Source organism: Schistocerca piceifrons, chromosome 9, assembly GCF_021461385.2.
Source record: "Schistocerca piceifrons isolate TAMUIC-IGC-003096 chromosome 9, iqSchPice1.1, whole genome shotgun sequence".
Lineage (NCBI taxonomy): Eukaryota > Metazoa > Arthropoda > Insecta > Orthoptera > Acrididae > Schistocerca > Schistocerca piceifrons.
In genome coordinates, this window is record NC_060146.1 from 176,093,001 (window position 1) to 176,110,248 (window position 17,248).

The following is a 17,248-nucleotide window of genomic DNA, read 5'->3' on the forward strand; positions in this document are numbered from 1 at the left end:
TAATGATGTGGCCACCCAGATCACCTGTCACAAATACCATTGAACATTTTTGGGGCATAATCGAGTGTTCTTGCACAAAATCCTGCACTGGCAACACTTTTGCAATTTTTTACTGCTATAGAGGTAGCATGGCTCAGTATTTCTGAAGGGACTCCCTATGACTTGTTGAGACCACCTCACATTGAGTTGCTGCACTACGCTTGGCAAAAGGTGGTCTGATACAGTATCGGGCGGTATCCCATGAATTTTGTCACCTGTGTTTGTGTTAAATCACTTATGCATGTTGTGAAGAGTAGTGGTCCTGTTATGATTTCTAAATGCATATCCGCAGCTACTTTCATTTCTGTGGACCATGTGTTGTCCTGTCTGACATACTAGGTAACATTAGCAGAAGATTCAGTGAGTCATTCCCATATTTGCGATCATATTGCATATTATTATACCTCAGTAGTCGTACAGTATGAATAGCGCAAACTGTGTTTCATGAGTGAATGAATGACGTGATTAACTGAAAGTAATTGCATTATACCAATTTCTGTTGCTCATTAATTTTAATTCTGGTTGTGTGCTGATGTAATATGGGAAATTTTGAAATCATTATAAATGTTAGCTGTTTTCCCACACATTTCTGTGTGCTCGTAGTCTGGAAGAGCTGCACCTGAGTTTGAACGAGTACAGCCACGTCGACCTGGAAGCCACCTCTCCAGTCGGCAGCAGCAACGGCAGCGCCAGTGTCGACAACCGAGAAGACCGACTGCAGCAACAGGACAGTAGCTCGCACCCTCACCCGGACCCGCAGGTGGTGCTGCGTGGCGACGTGCCGGCACCCAGTGATGATGCGCCCTGCCTGCCGCCACACTACCAGTTCACCGGTGTCCGGAGGCTCCATTTCACGGGGAACCCCATCACACAATGGTCGGAAGTGGCGAAGCTGGGACGCGCGTTCCCGCAGCTCGAATCCCTCGTGTTGGCAGACTGCCCACTAGAGTCGCTCGACACGGGGACAGGTAGTAAAAGTGTTACGAAATTTAACCTCGACAAGGTTCTCTGGTAAAAGCTCTCTTACTGCATCTGTGGCTTTCTCATTGCATTTCATTTTCAATAACGACTTGCACAATTAACAAGGGGAGATAAATACAACAAATTGTGAGTCATTTGCCAGTAACCAGTCACAATGCTCATTCGTAATTTCCTATGTTTTATGAATAAACGTAGCTGGTATTTTGTTGTATTAGGTTAGAATTCAACCACATCAACAAAATTTGTGGCAAAATTGGAAATGAGACATACAAATACATTGTTGCAATGATGATCGTACATCTCAGGCTCTGTTTCACACCACTCAGTTATAGCAGTCATATTTTTGTGGTGGGATTTGTTGGGTTCACCAGCTCACATGCCAACTTAACATAAACCTCAAGCTACCTACAGGTCAGTCTCTTTACACTTCTGGTTTTCCTTCATTCACAATCGTTGGCTTTGCCAACTCGCTACAAGACTGTCATACTCCAACCTGCCTTAGGTCTCAAGCTTCACTACATTCAGTCAAGCTAGCCTGGCTCTCTCCATATGAAAAACAAATATAATTACTTTGTATTTTCTGCCAAAAGAAATCATTAGCCTTTTGTGATTCTCATTGGCTACTGTATACTATCACCCGATTGAGTACAATCTATGTCAACAAATTACCGTCATCAGCACACAACGCAAGAGTGGCATACACCATAAGCGCACTTTAGCGGAGTCTTCTATCTCAATAATTTCTTCTTCTTCTTCTTCTATATTGTCGTAGAAGAAACAATGGCATGTAACTGATTCTGTATTAATTTTTCATATAAATGCAAAAGTGGATGCAGCCGCAGCACATTGTTATTGCTTGTCATGTGTTTCATCTTGTTGGAAAGTAGTTCATTAGTGAGCACTTCATTTGATGGAAACAGATAGCTGTAAGATATAATTTCCTAGTCACACCTGTCGGCTCATCCTGTGTCAAGACCCAGTATGTGAGAGTAGGAAGCTTTTGTCGTGGTTGGAAAGAATGGGCTGGTCTCCCATTAATCTCGCTAAATGGGTTGTAGTCTGAATTCACCACGCTGGCTTATGGATTTGTGACTGTCTATGACAGTGGATTTTTCCACCACCTATTGGAAATGTATTTTGAGAAGTCCCTGCAGTGAACAGTTCTCTGTTGAGTACTAGTAGAGGGAGCTGGAAGTGGCCAGGTTAAAAGTTTGAATTCCTTTTTCGAGGCCAATTGGCTGAAATAAATGTTATAAAATATATTATAAATACATATTATAAAAAGTGATGTATGTGTGTTCCAATCTCCTCTTAAACCTCTGGGTCAAATTTGGTACACATATCACATTCTATCTGGAAAGAACCACCTACCTCTCAAAGGGATGAGGTTGATAAAAAGTGTATCTCCTGAGGTACATATAGCCAGACTGTATTCATCCAGTATTTGAGAATGAGAGCATTTAGTGACTTGCGACAAACTTTATGGATAATTTGAAACTTTTACAAGACTTTTTCTTGCTGATGCCGCTACAGAATGATTAAAGAAAAAAAGTTTTTCACTTACTACATTTCACTGCTTGTGCAGTGAAACTGCTGCATCAAGCATGATGATGTTTTAATTTATTACTTCTTGACTATTAACTCTATTCACTTGACATTTCACGGACATCTACGTATATCGGTGAATGTACCTACAAAATTATATCATAATATTATGTGTAGTTCAGAAGATGTGATGACATCAACATAGAGCTGCATGATAACAAAACTGCTGTGCAAAATTTGCTAGAGGTATAGGTGACATACGTGTGCAAACATGTATGAAAAATGTTAAATCAGGTGAGATATATGTGACATGTAAATGTGGCCAAAATCACAGATAAAGAGCTCTTCCTAAACTCCTGGGTTGATTTCAGCTGAACGTGATACACATGTTACTGTGTAGGCGAGAACCTCCAACCCCCTTTTAGGGTGGGATGATAACATGATGATGGACAGAAGGGGGAAGGAGGAGATAGGGTGAGGAGGAAGTGGGCAGAGAAAGGGATGACGACAATACACACGGGGGTGGGGGTTGGAGGAGACGAAAAAATGAGCAGATAGAAAGAGGAAGGGGAGATTGAGAGATGGGGTTGTAGGAGATGCAGTAATAGAAGATTGGAATAAATACATACTCGGGTAATGACAGGTGCTCAACTAACATTAAAATAAGTTTGTGGAGCACACAGAATGAGACGTCGGCCAGTATCCTGGCAGGGATGTCAGGCAAGGTGTGGCTGCTTTGAGGCATAGCTGATGTTTTAAAAGTGTGTTGTATGTATGGAGTCATGAGTCAGTTATCCTTATTGAACAGTAAATTTGTTCTGTCTGTGTGGAAAGCTTTGTAACAGTTTACAAGTGCATTTCCATGTGTGGTCACTGATCATTTGCTTGTTTTCTAGGCAAGTGTTACAGTTCAGCATAATTTTGTTCAGTAAAAGAGACCACACAGTAAAGTGTGGAGCCATTAGTTAGCTGGAGGTGGTGTTTAACAAATTAAACTGACTTGCTGTAGGGCTAATACAGAAAATAAATTCTTTGTGAGGTGTGTGTGCTCCCAACACTCCAGTTACATAGAATTCATACCCATTTTTAACTATCTTTTTTTACTTACAAGTTAATCTTTCTGCTCCATTTTTTCTTTGTAAAGAATTAAAAAAATCAATGTTGCTGTGGTAACAGCAGATGTGCCGAGTAAATACACTACCGGAGTGGAATCCAGAAAATTGGAAAAGTCCATTATGGAGCATTTCTTCTATGACAACAGTATGTGGGTAAAAAAATCATGGCTACAAGTATTCCTCACTCACTGTGCATACTTTCCTTTTTTTGTTTCCTTATTTAGGAAGCTTTCCAACTTTTCTATGAAATACTTAAGTCCATGTTTACCAAAATAAATTAATTCTATTGTTGCTAAATATTTTTCTCTGGCAAAGCGTTGAAACACACATTCAATAATCCTCTGATTATTTACTATGCAAACATAATTAAATGTGTCACATGCAGTCTCATAGTGATGTCACTACTCCCAGTTACAATTCAAAACTCCAGCTCAGCAACAAAATACACAAATTCAAATAGCATAGTGTTATAACAATAAATTTTTTACTTCCATATCCTTGAAGGGCATCATTTTCTTTGAGGTGATGCTTAAACAGTCTCTGTATCCCAACAAACAATGGCTAGCCATGTGGTTGGGCTTATTATTATTATTATTACAAACATTACAGGCCTTTATCAGACCACACGAAGCATTTATGACCACTTATTCCTCCTGTTCTTCCAGTTTGCTTTTATTCGTTAGCTAAAGACCCTCTGCCTTTCTTCGGTCCACTTTGGTCTTTAGGTACTGTCTTCTGACATTACTTCCCACTTGTGTATTTTGTGTCTGTAGACACTTTTGTTTATGATGTTTGCTGACTCTACCTGTGACTTTTCCAGATCAATTTTTACTTGTGCCATCCAGGTGTAGTGGGTTTGAGCCTCTGTATGTAGCCTAGTATTCTGTTGGTGAGTCTGGTCTGTGGGAGTCTACTGATGTGGCCATAAAATTTTAGTCTTTATCTGATTTCTGCTGCAAGGTTGTAAAACTTCTCTGTGGTGTCTCTGGAGTGAAGCCTGGGTCCTTCGTCTGTGAGTTTTGGTCCAATAATTTTTATGATAAATTTTCTTTCCTCTGTGAGGATCTTCTCTTGGTCACCCTTATTATTATTATTGTGTGATTAGATCCTATTGGATCACGCAAAGCTTCTAGATTCCTTTTCCTTCTTTTCCACACTGCTCTCATTTTTTCTACACAGGCTCTCTTCCTTCAGTCTTTCCATTTTATTCCTGCTTTCTTTAGAGCTTCATTCTGACTTAGCTTCCCATCTGCCAACTTTCTGCTTAAATACCTTTCTGTTCAGAATATCTGAATAATTTATCTGAGATTTTTGACCTCTTGTATCCAGGGTATAGTTTTAAGTCCTTATATTTATTTAAGAATTTTGTCATAAACCTAGAGACGTGCCCATAAAATTTTAATCACCTTTTCCTAATGTCTTCTGCAAGATTGGACAATTTCTCAGTTGTTTGACGAGATTGTAGTCTATAGCCCTCTTCTGTTTTCTTTGGCCCTAGTATCTTTCTGATGATTTTACATTCTTCATTTAATAAGTTTTCTAGGTCACCTTTTATGTGGACTGTCAGTGTTTCACTGGCATACAGGACTTCAGGCTTTTTAATACTGTATTATAGTGCCTGATTTTACAGTGTTTTTGGGCAAGCATTTTTTACTGTACACCTTGTAGGTTCATCCATAGGCTCTCTTTAGTTTTTGAAGGCAAATGTTTTGTGCTACTTTCTCTCACCCCATAGGTTCAAGGACTTCACCTAATTATTTAAAATATGGGACACTATTGATATGACAGTGTTTTGTCGTAAGTTTTGAGCGTTGGTTTTTGTGGCGGTGAACTCAGAATTTAGGAAAGATATTTGTTGAACAACTTCCTCTGCACATTCTTTAAGGGTTTCAACCTGTTCAATTGCTGTTATCTCATCATCTGCTAGTAAGGCTAAATCGCCAGCCAAAGCTAAACATGAAATTCTTATGTCATCCTTGACTCACACGATCTGTATAGTTTTCCAGCAGTTTTTATTCTTCAATACCTTTTCCCATTCGCGGACGACCTTGTCCAGCACGAGGTTGAATAGGAGAGGAGACAGACCATAACCTTGTCAGATGCCAGTTTTGATGAGGAAGGAGTCAAATATTTCACCCGTGAATTTCACCTTGGACGTAGTATCGGTCAGTGTTTCCTTGATGAGGTTAAGGGTTTTTGGATCTAACCCTTGTTCTTCAAGGACATTATTATCATCATCATCAGTATTATAAGAACAATGACTGTTCTCTTACACTTAAGGTAGGGATATTGTGTAGGGATGTAAGAGAGGGAGCTATTCGCCAATAACAAATTCACAACTCTAAAACTTTTCTCTTGCTCTCAGTAAGTATCATTAGAGTATGCTTCTGAACTTCTCTTGCTTTGTCTGTCATAAGTTGCAGTATCTGCCAAATTTCCGGTTTTTTATTCAAATATTTGTATGATTTGTGGCATGTTGTAGAGTTCTGCAAATTTGGTGCACTGATGTGAGAATTTTGTTGTGTGTGGTCATGAGATAATTAATGTAGCTAACAGAAGATTGGTTCAAATGGCTCTGAGCACTATAGGACTAAACATCTATGGTCATCAGTCCCCTAGAACTTAGAACCACTTAAACCTAACTAACCTAAGGACATCACACAACACCCAGTCATCATGAGGCAGAGAAAATCCCTGACCCCGCCAGGAATTGAACCCGGGCGCGGGAAGCGAGAACGCTTTCGCATGACCACGAGCTGCGGACAGCTAACAGAAGAATAACAGATTTATCAGTCATTGTTTAAATGGTTAACACATGCCTATCATGAAATTGAAGGAAATCAGTCAAATTTGGCGAAAACTGGTATACTTTTAAAGGAGAAACCTTTGATTTTAGTAATGTTCCAACAGTTTTAATTGCATGGGGTGGGGGAGTAATTCTCTCTCTCTCTCTCTCTCTCTCTCTCTCTCTCTCTCTCTCTCTCTGTGTGTGTGTGTGTGTGTGTGTGTGTGTGTGTGTGTGTGTGTGTGAAATCTAGGAAAGTCTCCATGCTGTTGTGTGTGTGTGTGTGTGTGTGTGTGTGTGTGTGTGCCACCCAGCAGTTGCCTATAGGGAAATGGTTGCATTTCCTCATTCTTCTGTATTAAATAATTATGCATGTAATTTGTTAACTAGAGAATCTTGAGAATTTGTCACAGAGTATTGACTGCAATGTCTGTGCCTGCAGCAAACTTCGGTTCAGACAGCGGCTCATCAGAGGAGAGCGAATGCGAATCGTGTGGCAGCAAAGTTGGAGTGGGTGAACAGCCACACACCTTTTTCCGGCAGCTGCGCTTCCTCAACCTGACGGGCACGCACCTTCGCTCGTGGCGTGACATTGACCGGGTCAGCCGGTTCCCCCAGCTTCAGTCCCTCCGCATTTCTGGCTGCCCACTGTTCGAGGTAATTGTGCTACTGCTGTCAAATGAAATTCTGAGATTTATTATTCCATTTTTGCTCCTTTTTGTATTCAGAATTCCCTCAGTCTCTGTTCCAAGTTTTGTTTGCCTACATCTGTTAAAGGGCATCTCATTTTCTTATTTGTTATTCATGAGTTTTCTTATTGGTCATAGATAAGAAAAAATATTTTGTTGCCAATTTTGATGTTATTTCCTGGTGACTTACTGTTCAGTGTTATGTTGAAAATGGAAATATAATTGTCAGTTACATTATATTTATTAAAATAACACATCACATTTATACCCATTATTGCAAAAAGAGCCAATTGTCAGTTACATTATATTTATTAAAATAACACATCACATTTATACCCATTATTGCAAAAAGAGCCAATGACCTTGCTGATGTGGTAACACTGGTTCCTGTCAGATCACCAATGTAAGCATTGTCAGACTTGGCTAGCACTTGGATGGGTGATGGTCTGGGTCTGCCAAGTGCTGTTAGCAAGCAAGATCCATTGAGTTCATGTGAGGTCAGTTGAGGAATTACGTGACTAAGAAGTGGTGGCTCCAGTCATGAGAACTTAACAAGTCATGTGCTGACCATGTGCCCTTCCAAACCTGTAGTGGTACCTATCGGCTGCAGATGACACAGCTGTTGGTTGGTAATGTTAGTCCTTCCAAGACCTGTTTGGATATTGTTTAGCGTTAGGTTATTTGAAAAAAGAAATGTTTATGTTAAACCTTTTAAATGTAATTTATTACAGGAAAAGTAACTTGCATCTAAACATTGTTAAATCCTCCCCTCACTCCCTCCCCCACTCCCCCACCCCTATCCCTCCCCCCCCCCCCCCCAAAAAAAAAAAAAATTGTCAAAACTAAATAGTTCTCTTCAGAAAGATTATGCAACTGTTCTCTCTAAGCTTTGTTACAGTGAAAAAATAGCCACTCGGAGTCTGTATTGGACATGGAAACCAAATTGCCTTCAGCACCACAGTAGTAAATGGAAATGAAGTCCCATGGTTCTTGATAGCGCTTTGGGAACGATGCGGGAGACTTGCACCACTGTACTAGGCTTGGTCCTAATGGAGGTGGTTTGCCATTGCCTTCCTCCAATCGTAATGAGGATGAATAATGATGATGAAGATGACACAAAAACACCCAGTCATCTCGGGGGAGTTGAAAATCCCTGACCCCACTGGGAATCGAACCTGGGATGCCGTGCTCGGGAAGCAAGAACGCTACCACAAGATAACGAGCGAGGGACATGGTAGTAAATAGTGGATTATAATGATATGTGGCCTGCAACAATTTGACAGGGTAGACATTTCCTGCTGTTAGGAAAAATTGATTTTCCATTTTTCAATACACTGAAGGAATTTATTTGTATCTTTTAAGGACATCTATTCTGCAGTGACCTGTCATTCCAGGTATGCATATACCTCTTTAACATGTCAGCATTTATATAGTTTATTATCATGAAAGGATTGAAACAAGAACCTAGAGCTGTGAACACAAGATTTGCCTGGATCTGTGCCCATAAGGTTGGCAGCCCACTTCAAAGATGCAACCCAGTTTCTCAGTGTTTCTTCATGTTTTTCGAAGCTTGTTGGTTTCAGTTCACAAATTCCTTTTTTGACAACAGTGCACCCATCTTCAGGCTGTTTTAACTTTGGATAGAGGTAACAGTTTTATCCATCAATGTCGCATTTCGTGACACTTTTGCAGAACATGTGCTAAAAGACATGCTTTGGAGAGATCTGTTACAGACTGCACAATTAAACTGCATATTTTCATAGTATGCAAGTGTAAATATGAAAACTGTCATAAGCTTAACAAACATAAAAATCAAGGTGGTGCGATGTGGTGTGCTTCATTAAACCAGTTACTGCATATGATACATGGAATCTCACAAACTTGTTTCTGGTTTTAAACAGAGCACTGAAGATTTATTTCTATGCTGCTTCATGTGGGTCTGAGAGACCCTCAGTTATAGTCAGTCAAGAAGAAACCACGTTTCAAGCTTTTCTAAAGCTTATTCACACTGCTGGAATTTTTCGTGAGGCATGATTTTCAATTGAGGCAGATATATCACTAGTGAATAAGACTAAACAAACAGCAGTATTTAGCAGTAGGTTCTTTTTGCACAAGAACAGCTAAGGCTCTAGTACAAAGTCTGTTGCTTACATGTAGTGGATATTTTCAAAGAATTGAGTTTGCCATTGTAAATTGCCTATTGTGATGCCATTTTTCTCGTTAACTGACAGAATTAATAATTTACAGGACTACACGGAACATGAGCGGCGGCAGCTGCTCATCGCCCGGTTACCAAATGTCCAGACGCTGAACGGTGGAGGAGTCATCAGCTACGAGGAGAGAGAAGACTCTGAACGGGCATTCATCCGTTACTACATGGACAAGCCCGAAGCAGACAGACCTGAACGGTACATGTTGTATCAGCAACTACTGTCATAATGTAGTCTCTCCCAAACACCTCAGAAGTGTCAAGTTGCCATCCTGGCACATATGTTTACGTGTGAGATTTAAAGTTGATTATGTGGACTCATTCCAAAGGGAACTACAGCATTCACTCAGTGAACCTCACCAGGAAACAATATGCTGTTGGATAACATTTCCTTAACTATTGTGCAGAAACGCTAATATGCAGGTTCACTTTTCAGACTGGAAAAAGTGAGACTTTTTAATAATGATCTCAGATTTTCAAACATAAACTGAACAATTTATTCAAATAGGGTTTGCAATATTTAAGTCTTATGTTGTTATGTGAATTGTGTCTGTGATCTCTTCTGTGACAATTTGGATTTGACCCAATTTAGAGCAAACTGTAATAAAGTGTTCAGCTCTACAGACAGTGAGATCATGTGAAATATCCATAATGAATTGAGGGTTGCCAGTAAAATGCTGGTCATAATTAGAGCCACAGTGACATACAAAATTCAAGGTGAAGCTCCTGGGGTGTCTCATACATTCCTTAGTTTTCAAAACAGAAATAAGACATCAAAGATGCTGCATTAAAACTCCAGATAAAATATTAAGACATTGTCTGCCTTCATTTCTCCTCAGTTGTATTCTCAAAAAGTTCATCCATACCTGGAAATCAGAATTAAGACAGTCACATCCCTCTGAGAATGTAAACCAAATTTAAATGGATCATAGTAGACTGTCCTGTGCCAATAACATGTCATAGAAACAGTGAAGTGCTCTAAATGACACTGGTAAACAGTCGCAGATCAAACAGATATTCTTTCAGTAAACAGAAGTGGTTGCTAATGTTAGTGCCGCCCCTTCAGAATTAGAGGGGCAATACGGAGACATTAGCAAAACAGAAAAATTTAAGAACCTAAGAAATGTCATAGTGAAAATTGGTTCGGTTGGAAGAAAACAGCATTTCATGAGTTAATATGGATCCAATTAGAAGAATACCATTCATTTAAAAAACTTTTGTTTATAATGTGGGAAAACTCACGGAAACGATCTGTGAAAGATGGGGTCAGTTTTATAGTCAGCTCATCCATGAAAAGATAGTGGCAGATGGAATAAATTGAGACAAACAACCAAAAACAAGATGCATTATCTCACAGACAGAAGACTACAAACAAAACTTTCAAAGAATGAAGAAATTTATTCAGAGCTTAACATTGCCAAGAGTTGACCCCAATTAATAATTAAGAGTCTGCTATTTTTAATTTGTTTTTATAGCAGCTCCACACCTTGATACTGTCTCTTTCACTCCACCATACAGCACTGCCTTAGGCTCTTAGGCTGTTTCCCCTTTTCAGCATTTGTAAATCTTTTGTGTTACCTCAACAGTAATTACTTTGCACTTTCCAAGAAACTTTGCTAATTGAGACTGTTGACTTCAGAACAGAAACAGATGAACCCACTCTACCAATCTTGTGATAATCCTCTCTGTTACAGTGCATTTAATTTATTTTGTTCAAAAATTGATTGTTAATTAGATGTAATTAATTGCCCTTCTGTTTCTTCCAGGTACAATGACTTAGTAGCAGTCCATGGGAAACTTGACCCTCTTGTCCAAATTGATCTCAGTCCAGAGAAAAAAGTGAAGGTAAGAACTGAAAAAAATCTTCCCTGTTGTAAAATATGAAGTGGATGGAGCAATCTACCTCACATGTTATCTGGGCCATAAACTGTATGCTTCCTTAAAATGTTAATGGAAAGAGATGTTGTTTGGTATTGGTTCTGAATTGCACAACTTCTGAGTCTCTAAAATTCATCAAAATGTGTCTTCTACCCTCCAAGGAGCCCCTTTTAATGTTCACCAAGCATTTCTGCACTTTCAAATACACCAAAAATTTGATGGAGTACAATGGAATGTTGTGTCTGATGATGGTACAGAAAAAAAACTGCATGATGCAAATGCCCTAATGATGTCAGATAGGCATCACAGTGATCATTTATGCCAAAAATTAAGAAAATCAATTTACAAAACGAGAGCATTGTGGCAAATGCTAAATTATGATCAAATGAGTACATCCATACCTCAAATATGGAATTGAAGCATGGGATATGCTGCTTCCAGGCATACAAATAGGCCAGTTATCCATCAGAAGAGGCTGTAAGGCTTCTGTGCAAGCTTGGCTATAGCGAGTTATGTGAAGAAGTGTTCAAAAGTAAAACTTTATTAAAATTGCTATCAGTACATGGTTATAAAACTGATTAATTAATTTTAAAATACCAAAATAGTCTAAATAGAGATGCACGCTTGTATAGTACTGGGAGAGACTGATTATCATCTGAAAAGGCATAACACAAAATGTGCAAACATCAGGCTCTGTTACAATTTTATAACAAATTTCGAAAGAATTTAAAAAGTGCAAGTGGAAGCTGCATTGAAATGGGCTTGAAGGAGCTTCTTACCAATAAATGTTTTTACAGTATTAAAGAATTCCTTTCAGAAGAGTGGAATACTTTCATTTGTGCCAGTAGTATTTTTCAGTGCTAATAATCGAGATTTTATTGTTCCTAATTGTCCCTCTGAAGTTATGGAGAATAAATAAATATATCTAGTGTTTAGCTAGAGAAAAGTCCACACTTATGGAAATGGCAGTATATTCACATAATGTGCTTTGTTTTGGTTTAAAATTTTCACTGATCTTGATTGTTTGCCAGATAGTTGTTGAAGAGCAATGAATCCTGTAAACCATAACAGACAGAAGCAAATTATGTGAATATGCTGCTATTTCCATAAATACAACCCCTTTTTCTAACTAAACACTTGACAATAGCTTAAAAAACTGGTATTAGTTGTGGAACGAAGAAAAGGTCAAAATAAACACAGCCAAAGTAGAGTGTGCATTCATTTCTTTATTGCTTCCTCAGTCAGTAATGATCTTAAAACAAAATTTGCTACCCTTATCATATCTAAATCTCTGTACACTGAAAGTGTATTTGGGGTATCTGCTATAGTAGTATGAGGCTCCAAACTCTGTGTAAAGCCTACAGTATTAGGAAAAGGATGCCACTCAGTGTCAGGGAAAGGATGCTACGCAGCATAAAGATGACCTATTGAACAGCAGACAGGCACAATGAAAAGACAGTTACACATTATAGCTATCAGCCAAAGCTTTCTTCGGCAAAGCAAACATACAAATTCACAAATCACACAGTCAAACGCACACGACGGCTACCACTGGCTGCTCGGACTGAAAAATGCACTGGCTGGCTGAAAGCTGTAATATGTAATAGTCTTTGCCTGTGTGCAACTCAGTGGGTCATCTTTACATCGAGTTACAATCTGTTCTTTTCCTAATATTGTTTATATTCCAATCTGGAGTTTCCAGTTTGTTGTTGTTGTTGTTGTAGTCTTCAGTCCTGAGACTGGTTTGATGCAGCTCTCCATGCTACTCTATCCTGTGCAAGCTTCTTCATCTCCCAGTACCTACTGCAACCTACATCCTTCTGAATCTGCTTAGTGTATTCATCTCTTGGTCTCCCTCTACGATTTTTACCCTCCACGGTGCCCTCCAATGCTAAATTTGTGATCCCCTGATGCCTCAAAACATGTCCTACCAACCGATCCCTTCTTCTAGTCAAGTTGTGCCACAAACTTCTCTTCTCCCCAATCCTACTCAATACCTCCTCATTAGTTACGTGATCTACCCACCTTATCTTCAGCATTCTTCTTTAGCACCACATTTCGAAAGCTTCTATTCTCTTCTTGTCCAAACTAGTTATCGTCCATGTTTCACTTCCATACATGGCTACACTCCGTACAAATACTTTCAGAAACTACTTCCTGACACTTAAATCTATACTCGATGTTAACAAATGTCTCTTCTTCAGAAACGCTTTCCTTGCCATTGCCAGTCTAGAGTTTCCAGTGTAAAGTCTATAAACCATACTCCCAGGCCACATGGTTCCCAAAGCACTGTCAGCATAAGGATTTTAATTTTTGAAACTATCAGTATTGAAATGAAATGAAATGGTCGTATGGCACTGTTGGCCAGGAGACGCCATGCGGGGAAGTTCGGCTGCCGTATTGCAAATCCTTTTTATTTGACGCCACTTCGGCGACTTGAGAGTCAGTGATGATGAAGTGATGATCAGTACTGATATAGGATTATAACAACAAAATGCACATTTGCTAATACCAACAGGATAAACAAAATATTTCGTACAGGTGATAAGCTAATAAGAAGGCTGTCATGCCTTAACAATATTATATCAAATGGTGAGAGAAATAAGTATGAAAGTTCGCTCTTCAATGCTAGTTATCCATCAGATCGCAATTGGATATGGCTAAAATTATAGACAAAAGAATTTCTGCAAACAAATGTGATCAATATAGATAAATAAATATTGTTAACAAGTAAGGTAATAGTACTTTCGTCACAGCTGTACGGTATAAAGTGACGCAATTCAGTCTTTAAAAACACCAGTTAAACTTTCCATAATTTTGTCGGTCTCCTTTCTGATGTATTTAATGTTTTTCTAAACAAGTTAAACAAAGTGAGAACTGAGAGCAAAGCACTAATGGAAGCAAACCGTGACCTCAAAAAATTAAGAATTTCGTTTATGATTCTTTGACGCAATAAAAAAAAAAACAATGAAGCAAATAGTCAAGGAAGAGATACTGTGAAGTTCAAAAAATTCAAATGTGGCTCAAATACTCATTCTTAATCTAAAGTTAAATAATGTATATACTCGCTTCTGGTGTGTGTGTGTGTGTGTGTGTGTGTGTGTGTGTGTGTGTGTGTGTAAAAAATAATGAAAATAATCTATTATTGATAATGTAGTAAAAACAGATAGGTAAAATTCTACTCACCAAGTGGCGGCAGAGTAACACACACAAAAGGATTTAAATTTTTACAAGCTTTTGTACCCAGAGGCTCTTCCTCCTTGCAGAAGGGTTGAAGAAGGCAGAGGGGTGAAGGAAAAGGATTGGAGAGGTTTAGGGAAAGGAGTACAGTTCAGAAAAGTCACCCAGAACCATGGGTCATGGGAAACTTACTTCTGCCAGGAGGAGGAGCCACTAACTCTGAAAGCACGTAAAAATTTAAATCCTTGTGTGTGTGTGTGTGTGTGTGTGTGTGTGTGTGTGTGTGTGTCTATATATCTCATGAGTTGGATGTGGCAGAGAAGAAACATACCTCTGCACACTGGTAGCTAACAAAGTTGTTTATTTCTGTTGCTAACTAACTTCTTTTCCTTGTAGGAACAAATCTGTCACAGAAGAACAGTTGTTGATAAACCATTAAGCTTCGTGGAAGAAGGATACAGAAATATGGACTACTTTGTGGCACTATAAAATGATAATAAAAACCAAAACAGTTAAAAGCATGTCTTTTCTTATTTTTAAGCGACTCATTTGTGTCACAGACATTGTATCATTGTTGTTTAGGGATTACCTAGAATGTTAGAAATGCTTATTGTTTGTTTGCTGATCACCATTAATGAGGTTCTGGGATACCTTTCAAATGCAATCCATCTCATTTTCCTCTAAGAATTGATATGTGTAAACAAGGAAAAATAGTTACCTCTGAAATATCTTACTACTCTGTTGAAATAAGCTACTCAGCTTAAGAGGCAAACTGAAATCAAATATGACTTATGTGCATGAATAACATGCAGAAAACACAGTTGACAAAACAAAACTGTTCGAGCGGAAAATGGCTATGTCCCACATTAGGTATTGTCGGCATGTGCAGCTACCAGCAAGTCCTGTGAAATGGTGGAAATTATTTTGCACTTGACAGCACTCAGAAATCGTCTGCTCTTCAATGTCCATTTTTTCAGTTTCCAGAATTTTGACAGTAATCCACACTGAGATGCATAATGCCTCTCTTGTACAGCCACATCACAAATCGTGGTAACACTTTCACCCTGTTCATGCTCATGTTGGATTACAGTGGCAACATATTATCATACCAGTGAGATGTTCTGTACACAAACTATAAATTAATACCAACGAAACACTGTACAAAGTAATATATGATGTCAACGCTGATTGTAACACGTACTGGCATTTGTTCAGTATGATGGGACAGGGGCACTTCATCAAATTTGTGGTCATCTTGCTGCAAATCAATTTGGGGGCACCATAAACATACCTTGGTGTCGAGTGTGAGGACGCACTATCCCACTACAGTAATCTGTTTCCAGGTGGCCATTCACCAATTCACATGAGTCATATTATTCAGTAAACATTTTTGCAACAGGCTGATATCAATTTTTGCAACAGTCTTACGTCGACCTGATCAACTGGCCTGTTAGAGGGCTGGATTTGAATCTCATTGAGAATTTATGACCCAAAATTCTACATTCGATTCATTGAAGGCAAACCTTTAAAGTTTGTGATCTTCACAGAGGGCCTGTTTATTCACAGCCCATTGGGCTCTAAGGCCAGCATCCTGTAAGTGGTTGTGAACAGTTTTCAGATATCCAAAGAAACTGGTCTTGTTCTTGAGTTGGATTGCATTAATTACTGCCTCGTTTGACGAGATGCTGAAAAGTGGCTGAAATGGATAAAGTGGTGGCATGAGACAGGGGCTACTGTTTGGCTTCGAAGGTCGGCGTAGGAAAGGTGTCGACACCACAGCCATACAATTTGTTATTTGACATGTTTTCAGCCTCGGGAAATATGTCTCATTGTCTGTGAGATTCCCCCATGCATCCAACACAAATATGGTTGGTCAGTGTGTTGGAGGGGTTTCTGAGAGTCGTGTAGCTAAGGTACCTGAAGTACCATCCTCTCCCATGGAACCTGTCTCCTCTACAGGAGGTATGCGATCTATCCCTTCCACTTGACTGTGAGTGCCATGTCAGTTGTAGGTCTAGGCATCTCATACAGGGGAGACAGACACAAGGAATAAATCAGGGTGTTATGCCCATTGCCCTAACCAACAATTTTGAGGTGCTGGCTTCCACTCAAACTGAAACTGACCAGTGAGACTCACTTCATATGTTGGGAAACGTGCTGTCTCCTGTGTCAAGAGGAAGCAAATGCATAATGTTAGGGTCTAGTAATGATCAGCAGCTGAAATGTACAAAGAATAATGGTTCCCCTTTAGGAAAATAGCTGCCATGGATGGTAAGGAACACCAGATGCATTTGTTGTCTATGCCTGGAGGCCTCATTCAGCATGTTGAAGAGGTTGATCTGGTGGCCATTGAGGAAATGGGGTACAATCATCTGCTGATTGTGGTGCATGTTAGAATAAATGGTGCATGTCATCTGACAAGGAGATGGCCCCAGGGGTGCAATCGTCTCTTTGAAACCATGTAAACGGTGATATAAATTTGGGTCCCAGCCAGTCACCTTGTTTGGCCATCATTTGCAAGTAATTTAAAAAAAGTATGATAGTTTAGACCCTTAATATTGACCAGTATGTTTAGTGGTGGTGTAGCACAGTGATTGGCTTAAAAACTGACATGCACATCCAGAAGGTGGGAGTTCAAGTGTCATCAGGTATTCTGTTTTCTTTTTTCATTGAAATGACTGATCATTATTTTTATTCAGTCATTTGGTTTAAATGTATTTTTTTTAATTTTTTATCCTTTTCACGCTATTTTAACCATCATATTACTTTTTTCATTTTCTCTTCATTTTTTCCTTTCAAACATTATGTGATTTCGACTAGTTTTATT

The 17,248-nt window shown here is 39.1% G+C and overlaps 1 protein-coding gene across 3 annotated transcripts in view; it reads left to right on the forward strand.

The window, feature by feature from the left end:
• LOC124716929 (tubulin-specific chaperone cofactor E-like protein) overlaps nucleotides 1-17,248 on the forward strand; it is a 69,611-nt gene that overhangs the window by 17,404 nt on the left and 34,959 nt on the right. For 2 of the 3 annotated variants that reach the window (XM_047243506.1, XM_047243505.1), the window contains exons 4-7: nucleotides 643-1,007; nucleotides 6,908-7,122; nucleotides 9,402-9,562; nucleotides 11,130-11,208. In XM_047243506.1, coding sequence (XP_047099462.1) covers nucleotides 643-1,007; nucleotides 6,908-7,122; nucleotides 9,402-9,562; nucleotides 11,130-11,208 — 820 coding nt within the window. Of the gene's footprint in view, nucleotides 1-642; nucleotides 1,008-6,907; nucleotides 7,123-9,401; nucleotides 9,563-11,129; nucleotides 11,209-14,817; nucleotides 14,926-17,248 lie in introns of those variants that run through there. The other variant, XM_047243507.1, reaches the window with a different exon arrangement.